This window comes from Mesoplodon densirostris, chromosome 15 (genome assembly GCF_025265405.1).
Source record: "Mesoplodon densirostris isolate mMesDen1 chromosome 15, mMesDen1 primary haplotype, whole genome shotgun sequence".
In the NCBI taxonomy this organism is placed as follows: Eukaryota; Metazoa; Chordata; class Mammalia; order Artiodactyla; family Ziphiidae; genus Mesoplodon; species Mesoplodon densirostris.
Window position 1 is genome coordinate 3426767 of NC_082675.1, and position 13315 is coordinate 3440081.

At 50.3% G+C, this 13315-nt stretch overlaps 1 protein-coding gene across 1 annotated transcript in view; it reads right to left on the reverse strand.

Moving 5' to 3' along the window:
• Positions 1–10493, reverse strand: part of GLT1D1 (glycosyltransferase 1 domain containing 1) — a 91787-nt gene extending 81294 nt beyond the window's left edge. The window contains exon 1 of the mRNA XM_060118721.1: positions 10414–10493. Within this exon, the coding sequence (XP_059974704.1) occupies positions 10414–10481 (68 nt within the window). The 5' untranslated portion in view covers positions 10482–10493. The remainder of the gene's footprint in view (positions 1–10413) is intronic.
• Positions 10494–13315: the final 2822 nt, after the last annotated feature.

Consider the following 13315-nt stretch of genomic DNA (forward strand, 5'->3'; position numbering starts at 1 on the left):
CCTTAAGGCCGTCCCATGTTGTGGGCCTCTGAGTGCGAGCGGCTGGCTGGGAGCAATGCTTCTCACAGGACACGGCACCTACTGGCAGCCCAGTGATGTCAACCAAGGCTCACCTGGGGGGGAAACAGTGTCATGTCACTGGTGGGGCGAAGTCACCTGTGTTGAGCTGTGAAATGTTACCCTCTGACAATATTCCAAAAATGTCTGATACATTAAAAGAAACGATGCTGGTCTTGAATCCACGGTGGAGCTCAGCAAGATGAAGGCCTTTGTGTGAATGCAATGCCCGCGAGAACCCGTGAGCCCCAGTTTGGAAAGGTAAACTGGACAGAGCACCGTCCCCCTTGCCCTTCCGTAAATGAAGTGAGACAATAACCCATTTGCAGGACATGGTGTTACCGTGCATATTACCTTTGTGGGTGTGTTTTGTAAACAGTAAAGTGTATCTACTTTTTAAATGCAATTCTAATGGGATTCCTGTACTCAAGAGAATTACTGTTAGGAAATCACTCTTTTTAAAAGGAAGCAAAAATACAATCACAAAACAGGCAAAGCATCTAGATCAGGTCTCAAACCCAAATGTCTGCTGAGCTCAGACTGCTGAAATAGATGAATGGGGAGACGGGGGGCGGTGGGGACCATGAGGCATGAGGAGCCCTACACCAAACGGGAGAGAAAGGTCCCATCTGCAGGGGTCAGTCCTGCACTGTCTAGTAAGGCAAAGTGCGCCAACTGAGCACTGCGGACATGGCAAGTCTGAACAGAGGTGTGCTGAGTGTAAAATATACATACAGCTCATTCGTAATTTCTGTACTGATGACATGCTGCAATGATATTTGGATATACTGAGTTCATGGGAATGTATTATTAAAATTAATTTAATCTGTTTCTTTCTGCTTTGTTTAAAGTGACTACTAGAACGTTTTAACTGACATGCGTGGCTCCCTTTATGTCTGAACAAGCTGGATTAAATCCTCTTCAGCTCTAGACAGCGGGTACCATGCAGACACTGTCTCACAGTGGCCAGTTCTGCCAGTTCGCCAAGAGAAGCCAGGTATTTGGATTTCTGTGAAAAAACTTCCCAATTTTTTTTTTTTTTTTTTTAGGCTCCGGACGCGCAGGCTCAGCAGCCATGGCTCATGGGCCCAGCCGCTCCGCGGCATGTGGGATCTTCCCAGACCGGGGCACGAACCCGTGTCCCCTGCATCGGCAGGCGGACTCTCAACCACTGCGCCACCAGGGAAGCCCCAAAACTTCCCAATTTTAACCACGTCCCCTGCAAGTTATTTCCTGCTCCTTCAATGCCAACAATGTTTGTTATTCCCTTAAGTCTTCAAAAGTTCACAGGTCTGCTTCTCCCCTTTCCTTTATTGATAAGAATCAGTAAAGCTTTCACTCTGAAACGTGTGGCCTCCATAGCGTCCATTCCCATGTCCCTGCTTCCTGCAGCCTTGAATGTCCCCGTCACTCATTTGAATGGGAAGCACCCAACCCCCGGATCCAACAAGAGCACCCCACCTATATACACTCCCATCCCGGGGTATGCAATTTGGGACCTGGGGCTGCACTTTCAGACACTCAAACTCACTGTTTCTTGCTGGGCTTGAACTGGATGGATGTAGGGTTGGAAGGTGCTAGGAAAGAAAACCTGACAGGAGTGGGAAGTGGACCCAAAACACAGAGAGCCATTGACTCCTGCCCATGTCATCTTAGCTGCAAAATCACGCCTGAAGCCCACCCCACCTCCAGACCTTTTATAGAATAAGCCACGAAATCCCAGTCCTTGTCCAGGCCGATTGGGGTTGGGTTTTCAGTGATGTGAGGCTGAAAATCTGTGCGAAGATTATAGACCAGCAGTTTAGAGTCTTTCTTGTTCGCTGATATAAAATCCACTTGTTGCATCTAGCTCCTTGTAAGCCATCAGAATCTCCGACCACAGCGGGTTATCTTTCCCCCATGCTCCCCCATCCCTTCCATGGCAACAGTCCTCTGACCTCAGGGGGTCCCAAAGCCCCTCCCTGTCTCCCATTTCTTGTTTGGAGAAAAAGGCTTTAGTCTCCTAGACCCTCCCTGAATTCCAAAGAGTAGACTCAAGAAGTCACTAATTAGGGAAAGGGAGGGGACACAGAAACAGAGTAGAAGCAGTCAAGAAACAATAGTTCAAAACAACAAAAACAAAAATAAATAAAAAAGGAAAAAAATTGTTTAAAAAGAAGAAAAGAAACAATAGTTCAGTGATAAAACAGAGTCCTAGATCCTCCTGAAGTGATACAGATAACAATCTGATGCATCTCTTTGAGTTGTTCTGCAAGAATTAAGACCCCTCACCCAAGTGGAGGATGGTGACTACACACTGAGCGTAAGCATGTGGACCCTGAGGACTGAGATTCCCAGAACATCACTCCGTTACCTCTCCACCAACCAATCAAAAGAAAGGCATGCACCCTGCAGCCCTCATCCCAAATGTTGCCTTTAAAAACACTTCCCTGAAAACCACTGGGGAGTTCCGGTCTTTGGAGCATGAGCTGCCCGTTCTCCTTACTTGGCACCTGCAATAAACACTGTACTTTCCTTCACCACAACCTGGTGTCAGTAGATTGGCTTTGTTGTGCGTCGGGCGTGGGGACCCAAGGTTCGGTTGAGTAACACAGTGAGAAGTACCCACTGCTCACTCGGCAGCACACACCAGAGCCCCACGAGCATCTCTGACATCTTGTCTCTCCTCTGCTGCATCATCCCAGGTCCTTCCAAATCATTTTCGGATCTATACTCTCCCTCCCTATGTCGCCACCTCAGTCCCTCGCTCTGCAATCCTGTTAGCATTCAATCCAGAACCTTCACTGTGGCAATGATTCGGCTCATGCCTGCCAGGCCAGCTGCTCTCTCTTGCTGGCTCTTCAGCTGCCTCGGCTTCTCAACTCCACAAGTCCCTTCCTGCCTCAGGGCATCCACACATACAGGTCCCTTGGCCAGGAATGCTGTTCCCAACCTCTCTCCCTCTTCACCCAGCTAACCTACAGGTTTGAAACCCCAGCTTAAAAAGTTATTTCTCATACGCATATGTTCACAGCGGCACTATTCATAGTAGCCAGTAAGTGGAAACAACCCAAATATCCTTCAACTGATGGATGGACAAGAAAACGTGATATGTCCGTCAACGGAATGTATTATTCAGCTATAAAAGAATTAAGTACTGATGCATTATGTAAAGTCCTCAAAAAGGACCACATAGTGTATGATTCCATTTATATGAGATGTCCAGAATAGGCAAATCCATGGGGACAGAAAGATTAGTGGTTGCCCAGAGCTGGGGGAGGGGGCATGGGGGGTGACTGCTAATGGGTCTGGGGTGCCTTTTGAGACGGCTGAAAATGTTCTGAAATTAGATAGTGGCAATGGTGTGTGACTTTATGAATATACTAAAAACCACTGAATTGGATGCTTTTAAGAGGGTGAATTTTATGGTATGTGAATTATATCTCAATTAAAAAAACTGTATGAGAAAGAAAAAACTATTTCTCAGGGGAGCCTCCCGGACCCCCCCCTAGAACTAGGTCTGTCCTTTGAACATTCTCTTACCACCCAGCACTTCTTCCTAGCACGGATCATATTGTAATTAAATAATCTGTATAACCGTATGTTCGTGCTAAAAGGCTGGAAACTTCTTTCAAATGACAGGGCTTAGCACTGAGCTGATGTGCTAAAAATTCTCTGGTTGAATGGCTGCTGGCTTCTGCAGGGCTCAACTGTCCTTCCCTGGCTCCACGCCCAGGGTCTTCACAGTGCTGTGCCCACTAGAGATGCTCAATAATAAATATTTGCCAAATGAAAACAATAAGCGACAATGATTACATCACGGGGAGGAAAGGAAATAGCCTCTTCCCACTGACTTAAAGTGCATCTGCAGTTTCTGAAACTGAGCAGGACCCTGTGGGGCTACTGGGCTCAGAAGCCTTTCTGTGTCCCCCATTCCTTGTTGGTAGGAAATACGCTGCAGCCTCCATGACCTCCCCTGAGTTCCCAAGGGCAGGTTCAAACAGTTGCTAATCAGCGGAGGGAGGGGATGCAGAGACAAGGGGGGAGCAGTCAGGACACAATAGTGCAGGGGGATGGGATGAATTGGGAGACTGGGATTGACATATATACACTACGATGTATAAAATAGATAACTAATGAGAACCCGCTCTATAGCACAGGGAACTCTTCTCAATGCACTGTGGTGACCTAAGTGGGAAGGAAATCTAAAAAAAAGGAGATATATGTACACATATAACTGATTCACGTTGCTGTATAGCAGAAACTAACACAACATTGTAAAGCAACTATACTCCAATAAAAATTAATTAAAAAAAAGAAACTACAAAAAGAACTATAAAACTATAAAACGATAAAAAAGAAACCTTGGGACAGGGTCCTGGTTCCACCTCAAGGGATACACAGAACACTATCTTTGAGCTCTTCTGCAGAATTAAAACCCCCAACAAATGGAAAATGTTAACTACTTGATAAAGCAGTTTTCATTCCAGAGAGAAGGTCACAGTTTGATAACCTCGAGAACCACAGAAGCTCACCAGACCACCTGAGCCCAGATTAAAGGAATGTAGGCCCTGCACACACCCTGATCCTTATCAGCAACCCTGCCCTTGACCCATTGCTATAAAACTCCTCAGGGACTTCCCTGGTGGTCCAGTGGTTAAGACTCCACGCTTCCACTGCAGGCTCAATCCCTGGTTGGGGAACTAAGATCCCGAATGCCGCGCGTGGCTTGGCCAAAACAAACAAAAACCAAAACAACTCCTTACCAAATCCTCCTGGGTTGGGACACACAGATTTTGAGGGCATTAGCCCACTGTGGCCCCCTTTGCCTGGCAAAGCAATAAAGCTATTGTTTTCTACTTCACCAAAAACTCTGCTTCTGAGATTCAATTTGGCACCGGGGCACAGAGGCCGAGTTTTCGGCATCATTTCCTTGGCATCTTCTAAAGAAAAAGTAGAAAACTTGAATAGGCTTAGGCTTTTTTCCTTCCCATATGCTTGGCACTTACAGCAGAATTCAAACTTAGACCAGCAGAAGGCAGCTGGGCAGTAAGGTCAGGGTTGCATTGGATGCCATGATGTTTGCCTTTCTTCCTTTTTTTTTTTCCGTTTCCAGTGAGTTTCCAGAAAGTCTTGTTTGCTTCTGTTATCTAAAGTGCTTCCCATTCAAATAAAAACACTTTTATACACCGTTTTCCAGATGAAGGCAGAAGGAAGAACAAAGAATCACAGCCACTGTACAAAGTGCTGCTCACACTCAGGGACACTGCATTTGCTTGGGTGCCAGGGCGCTCATCCAAGCACTGACTTTTAGGACTCCCTACTCTGGACCTAGGAAGCCTCAATCCTTCACCTTTTCTTCTTTTCCATCTCTCTCTCTTTTTATTTTGTATGTACGTATGTATGTACGTATTCTATTTAAAAAAATTTTTGGCTATACCTTGCGGCTTGCGGGATCTTAGTTCCCCAACCAGGGATTGAACCTGGGCCCTTGGCAGTGAAAGTGCAGAGTCCTAACCACTGGGCTGGCAGGGAATTCCTTTCTTTTCCATCTCTTTTCCTGCATTTCCCTAAACCCTTAGCAGTGCTGCAGACAAACTCTAGGTGTGAGGCCCAGTAGTCTAGGGAGTCTCTGACAGTCCAGTTTAGAGCAAGGGGTCAGCATACCTTCCCTGGAAATGGTCAGAGAGTAAATACTTCTGGGTTTGCAGGTGGATGATCTCTGGCCAACTGCTCAGCTCTGTTATTTATTTTAGCCTAGCAGGAGGTGCACTTTGAAACTCTGATCTCCTGTTACCTCGTCACTAAAGCAACGGTGTGACTTTTGTTTTTGGTTTTTTTACATCTATGACTTGTGCAATTTAAGTTTCGACCTTCACTGTTAGCAACTGATCTGAACCTTCGCCTGATTTAGAGGATCCTCAAGGTTGCCTGGTTCTTCTGGAAACTGTTGGCAGCCCCAGGGGATTAGAGGTGAATGGGGACCTGTGGGTCCCCTCGCTGCACCCGGCTTCTAGCTGACCCAGGTGACACCATGGGGACACAGACCAAATGGAGACGCAGAGAGCAGCGCTGCTAGGCAGGCCAGGCTCCCTGATTCGCGTCCACACAAGAGCCCATGTAACAGTGCCAGCAAACCGCATACCCCAAACATGGGTCCTTTTTGTTCAGAGGTGAAAAAAACCTCTGATGCAGGTTTCTAACATTTATAGTGCTTAGGAGACAACCCCAGAGAGTAGGCCCTGATTAGGGTTTTAAAAATTCTAGCAAACAACCCCTAGGTTAGAAGGGAAAGTTACCTGACCCAGGGCAGACTGATTGTACCGAAGGATATGTAAGGTGCCACATAGACAATAAAACACTCCCTCTCTAGTTATCAAGCCCCAGACAAACATTCCCCCCACATGCCTTCTCCATCACCTACACCTTCTAAAAAACTCCTGGACAGCAGAGGTCCAAGGTTACTACAAAGACCCCAGTATACCCAGCTTTTCTTGGTTTTCTCTCAGTATTTTCCCTCTCTAATGAAGGAAGTTGTGGATTTTTTTTTTCCCCTCACTCATGATGAAGTTAATTTGTAGATCAGGACCCACAAAGTGGAGGCCACCCCAGGGCCCGGCTGATGTCACAATCTCAGCATAAGTCAGTCTGTGCATAGGACAGGCCTCGTGGTCAAGGAAACAATACACATCAGTCAAGATGCTCTGACTCATCTTTGGCGTGGTCCCTGACCCTAGAAAAACAGGGCCTGCTACCTTGTAAGGAAATCCCCGATGGCCTAGCCAGTTATGCCCTGTTTCCATGTTGTTGCTTCTGAGATTCTATAAAACTCGCTCTCAGCCAAAATTGCTCAGAAGAGGGCTAGGCTGCTTGGGAGGCGCTGTGCCCCCCAGTCCGTGGACTGTTTTCCCTTGAATGAGGGGCATCAGCATCATTACTAAATTGTAATCGTTTTGTTGTTTGACACTCTCCATATTCAATTTCCAAGCCCTGTGCATCTCACTTCTTAAATATGTCACTTCCAAATGGTATCTCCTCTGCCACCATCCTGATCTACCCTTCAGGCTGCAGCCCAAACCATCTTCGACGACATATAAATCTGATAGCGTTTCATGGTTGCATCCCGTGCCTGGCACAAAACTGCAGGTCCTGTGTGACTTGCATCCTACCTGCCTCTCAGCCACGTCTGCAGACTCCCCCGAGAGCGGGGTTTGTCAGCCTCGGTACCACTGACATTTTGAGCTCGTTCAATCTTTGTCGTAGGGCTGTTCCGTGCATTGCAGGGTGTGTAGCTGCACACCTGGCCTCTACCCACTGGATGCCAGGAGCCCCTCACCCCCAGCTGTGACAACAAAAATGTCTCCACGCACTACTCCATGTCCCCGGGGGCAAAATCACTCCTTCCTCCTCTGAACATTCTCTTGGCCTCTGCTCCCAGGGAGAATCACTGGCCTAGAACATTCTATACCGCTAAGTTTGCACAGCTCCGTTTGGGAAGGGATCCGCTCTTGCCCACATGCTACCTGCTACCCCTCTGCCTGAGACACCCCGCCCCGACACTAACCCTTCCCTGCCTCGCCAACTCAGGTTCATATTCTTACGAACAGCCCACGTTTATTAAGAGCGAACTAAGCACCAAGCCTGGTTCAGAACACTGAAAATGTATTAACTCCTATTTGATCCTGATAACAAGCCTGTGTGGCAGGTCTGAGCTGCAATTATGTAACCTGGCTTAGATCTTAGGGATTTTAAGCAGGGAAGCCGACTTGTGAAGGCAGGTCTGCTCCAGAGCTTGGGTCTTTCTACCAGTTGGCGATGCCTGAACCATCCCACGTCTAGCCTGGGGTGGTTCCCTAGAGCATCCTACATGTCCAGTCCTGTACGGATATGCCCTCACAAGTCAGCATCACTATTTATGTAGCGGGTGCTCATTCACAACTACAAGCTTGAGTGTGCAAGAACAGACTCATTTCTTCTTAAGTCCCTTCTTAATTAACTCAGACACCCTCCCCTGCTAGACTGATGAGGACCCCGATCTTACTCATTTGAGGGGGGCTCCCTCCGCTGCTGCCCAGGGTCCATTGAGGGTCGCAGGGGTCTTCCCCAGAGAACGTTTGAGGAGCTCCTCTGGTTCGCACTGCTTCCTGGTAATTGGCTCCCAGGGAAGTCTGTCACCATGGAAACCTCCCTCCCCTCCCCTTCAGGACACCGAGCATCATTTCCTCAAGGAACCTAGGCTTTCACAAGACAGAAGATGTCTTCCAGCAACTTCCGCTTTTCCCTTTTTCTCCCCGCCCCCACCCCGAGCAATCCTTCCTGAGTGAAGGGGAGACCAAAGACTGGCTCTGAAGACAGAGCAAAGCACAAGGAACAATCTTTATTCTGCATCATGCACAGCCAGGAAAACAAAGAACCAAGTAACTAAAGGGCCCTGCACGCTGCTGCATGTCCGTGGAAGTGCCCGCCTGGCTCCCCTGAGGGCCCCTTGGTGGCTGCAAGCCTTTGGAAGATTTGGGCTCCGGTGTACAGCTCGAGGGAGGGGTGGAGTGTTAAATAATGGATGTTCTCTCTAGTTGCCACAGCGTAAACTATGGGTGCGGCTCTGCTGGACTGGCCCCTCTCTCTCTGACCTTTCCTTGCCGTAGTCCAGAGAGCCTGGATTCTTTCTGTTTCTCAAGCCTGTCGAGCTTGCTCTGGCTCCAGGACCTGTGTCCGTGCTATTACTCTGTCCCAGGTCCATCCATCCTTCCAGATCCTTGAGTGGTTGCCTCCTTCTGTCACTGGGGTCTTGGCCTGAATGTCACCTCCTCAGAGAGTCCTCCTCTGAAGCCGCAGCCCCAGTCACCTCCTTCATTTCTGGTTAATCCTGCAATCTCTCTCTCCCCCCACTGGAATGTGCTCCATGAGGGTAGAGACCACCATGTGCCTCCTGGCTGTTTATGTCCAAATGGGTGACAGCTGGGACTTCCCTGGCGGTCCAGTGGTTAAGACTCCACACTTCCACGGAAGGGGGCAGGGGTTCGATCCCTGGTGGGGGAATTAAGATCCCGCATGCCACACAGCACGGCCAAAAAATAAATAAATAAACAGTGGTGAGCATAGCTGCCTTCCAAATGACTGACAGCGGAGCCACTGACTTAAGATAAACCTGTGCAGTGAAAATCCTCATGGGAAAAACCTAACCGTGAACTTCAGAAGACTGATGTATCCTGTCGCTGCTGCTCTTTAGGAGAACTAACATATTTGAGGAGAAAGGGACGTGAAAGGGGAGGTGTAGCCCCAATCACTCATTTGGATGATGAGGAAGAAAGCGCACAGAGGGGAAGTCCATTGAGAAATTTCATGAAGCAAGTCAGTTTGCTTTAAAAAAAAAAAAATAGCTGCTATGAAACTTCAGGCACTAATCAGCTCCCTCCCTGCCCTGGGGACTTACCTTCCAGCAGGGAGAAGAGAAAAAGTGGAGGAATAAACCTAGAAAACAAGATAACTGCAGGAAAAGATAAATGTTAAGAAGATAACCAAGCAAGGAGATGGGGAACGTGGAAATGGCAGAGGGGAAGAGGAAAGGCTACTTTGTGGGGGGTTTGTTTTGTTTTTTCGCAGGCACGCGGGATCTTAGTTCCCCGACCAGGGATTGAACCCGTGCCCCCTGCAGTTGAAGCTTAGAGTCTTAACCATTGGACCGCCAGGAAAGTCCAAGGAAAGGCTACTTTGGATGGCAGGTCCAGTAACACTGGTTTGCACTTTTGCTGCGCCTTCTGCCTGGAAATCCTGGTCCACCCCTACTCGCCCCCCCACCCCGCCAGGCCGCCCCAGCTTCAAGGGACCCTCGTCGCACCCAGGATGCGGCGCAAACGTCACTCTAACAAGGAGGGCTCCCCGGAGCATCCTGCCTAAAACAGCGCACGCGCACAAGCGGCCCTGGTGGGTGTGTGTACACGGGTCTGTAAGTATCACTGTATATTTATACCCATGTGTTTGCATTCTTTCTCTCCCGTCCCCGCAGACGTGCCGTGTCCCGAAGCCCCGACTTCGCGTTCCGGCGCCGCCTCCCCAAACCTAGGGCGCTCACGATCAATACGGAGCGTCCGTGAAGACGGCCGAGCAGCCTCCGTCGCGCTGCCTGCCTCGCGGGGCCGCCCAGGCGCCGGGCACCAGCGGCGTCAGCGGCCGAGCGGCCTCAGGGGAGCGGTAGGACCGCAGCGCCGGGCCGGGCACCCGCGCCGGAGCCGGACTCGCGCCCCTTGCCGCCCCGCGCTACCCCGGGCCCCGCACCCTCCGGCCGGTCCGTTTGGGCGCGCGGTTCGGGGAGGCCGGGCCGACCCCCGCGCCCCCGGCCGGTGCCCCCGCCGGGACCCGCGCCGCCGCCGCACCTACCGGACACGCTGGGCCGTGATGGCGTTGCCCGTGTGCCGCCGGAGCACCGCCAGGAACAGGAGCCGCATGGCGCCGCCGCCGCCCGGCCGTCCACCACCTGCCAAGGCCGGGCCTGGGGCGGGGCGGGGACGCGGGCTGGGGCGGCTGGGGTCCGTCAGCCCGCCCGCCGCTCCCCAGGCCGCGCCCGCGCTCGCCGGTTCCGGGGCCGGGGGTTAGGGGCGCGCGGGGCGGCGGCGGGGGGGGCGTGTCCGGGGGGTGGGAGACTGGGCGCGGGGCCCCTCCCACGGGACCAGCGGCAGGGGATCCCTGGGTCCCCTCCAAGGGAACCAGAAGGGACTCCCACGGGGGTCCCGGAGCGGCCGCAGGTCTGCTTCCATGGGGACTGTCACCAGAGGTGATTTCGGGTCCCTTCGCACAGAGACAAGGGGTGGGTGGCCACAATCCCCTGCCACTGGGACCAGGGTTGGCCACAGGCTCCCTCCCGCCCCCCCCCCCCCCCCCACTCAGAGGGACCAGGATGGCTGCGCGCTACTGCCATGGGGACCAGGGGTCCGCGGGTCCCTTTCCACGGTGGTCGGTACCAGGGGTGATGGCCGATTCCCTGCCACAGGGACCAGAGGAGGCCATGGGTGGACTCCCAAGGGGACTAGGGTGAGCAGTGTCCACTTCCATGGGGCCACCACTAGGGATTTCTGGTATCTCTTGAAAATGAGAGTGGGGCAATAGCAACCATCTTTCCCACAGTAAACAGAGCTAAGAAGCAGGTGCCCCTTCAGAAGTGTTGAGAGAAACTGAGGGCTATTTAAATTTTTAGTTAGAGCAAAAGTTTACTCTAACTGGGTAGCACAGAACCGGAAGTGGCCAGGAGGGCCCACAAACAGGAGCTGCGGTGACGCTTTTATACCTAAAAGGCATAAGCAAAGTAAGGGAATTATTGATTGGCTACTGCTGAAAGTCTAGTTGCCTCTTTGTGATTGGCTGTCTTTAGGTTTCAATTCTGTAACCTTGAGGCATTTACAGCTTAGGTTTTGGTTTAAGGAAGAACCTAGGCATTTAAGCACCCCCCTAGTCAGGTGGCCTTGTTTAACAGATGGGACCTGAGCTCCCCAGTTTACCACAGTGGTTGTAAGTGCATTTCAATTCCTTTGTGAGCTCAATCTGTATTCCTGTTGTTAGAAGTTGAAGTTTATATCTTGGCTGCATAGTCACCAGGGACAGAGACCTCTCTCTTTCTTCTCCAGCACGGTCTTGTGTGGCCTTTATTCTTTATTATTTTTTAATTTTTATTTATTTATTTTTGGCTGCGTTGGGTCTTCGTTGCTGCACCTGGGCTTTCCCTAGTTGCCGCAAGCGGGGGCTACCCTTCGTTGTGGTGCACAGGCTTCTCATTGCTGTGGCTTCTCTTGTTGCGGGGCACGGGCTCTAGAGCACGCGGGCTTCAGTAGTTGTGGCACGTGGGCTCAGTAGCTGTGGCGCTCGGGCTTAGTTGCTCCGTGGCATGTGGGATCTTCCCAGACCAGGGCTCGAACCCATGTCCCCTGCATTGGCAGGCAGATTCTTAACCACTGCGCCACCAGGGAAGCCCCCTGGCCTTTATTCTTAAGATGGCCTCTAGGTGCAATGTGACTGCCAGACCTCCACCCATCACATTCACATTACAGGCCAGCAAGAAGGAAGGGCACAATGGTGCATTTCATTTTAAGGGCCCCTCGTGGAATTACGCACGGCCTCTGTGACTTTATCTTACTGTGCACATGACCACATCTTCCACCCAAGGCAGCTGGGAAATACAGTCTGTTAGCTGGGCACCTTGCCACTCTGAATAAAACGGTGGACTAGGATGTGGACATTATCTTTTTCAGGGCTACCACTCAATCCACTTCAGAGGTCCCTTTCACAGATGGCTGCGTGTACGAAGGCCCCCAGTGACTCATCTGGGACTGTTCTCCACACATGCCCTCCCCCTCCCCGCCACGCTCTCTGTCCCTTCTGTACTGACCCCATATTATGTTTCATGATCAGGGAGTGGTCAGCCCACCCCTCACCCTGGTCCTGAGCTCACCCACAGCTCTAACCTCCGCTTGCTGGGGACAACGTCCTGCACTGGGAAGGCCCTCAATAGATGTTTGTTGGATTACATAAAACCACTGGGTTTGCGGTTGTGAGGTTTTATTCCCATGAGAGTGCATTCCTGATTTTTTTTGAGTGAAAGTCACTGCTGCCACAGTAGGATTTTCTGGGCTGAAACTGGCTTTTATTCGATTTTTCTGGAATACACCAGTTCCATGAGGTAAGAGATTCTGACATACCTTTGGGGGCCCATAACTTTATCCTTTCATGGCTTCCGTTTACGCATTTGGAAAATAAGAACTATAAACAGTATCATAGTTAATTAGTTCATTTTGATGAAGTCTTTTATGATTCTCCCAAGTAGGTAATATAAAAGAGTACGAAGACAACTGGGTTATTATTGAATAATGTAGAAATAATTACGGGGGGCGGGGGGTAGAACAGAAAAGGTTGTTGGCATCTCTTAGGAGATTTCTCCAGATGCTTCTAACATAAGGGTCTTAAAATATATGTAGAGAAAAATTTGTTTTTCCTTTGATCGTAGTGTTTGCTCAGACCATCTCTTTAGTTCCTAGCACCAGGGAAAATTATCTACCCTGTATAAAAGTGATAGTGTTTTCAAGGGACGGCACTGTGGGCATATTGACTTTAGAAATGGGTCTGTGATAAAAATCAACAGTTCAGGGGAATTCCCTGTAGGTCCAGTGGTTAAGATTCTGCACTCTTACTGCCGAGGGCCTGGGTTCCATCCCTGATCCGGGAACTAAGATCCTGCAATCCACATGGTGCAGCCAAAAAAAAGCAACATTTGACATGCTTTTCTCTTTTTTTT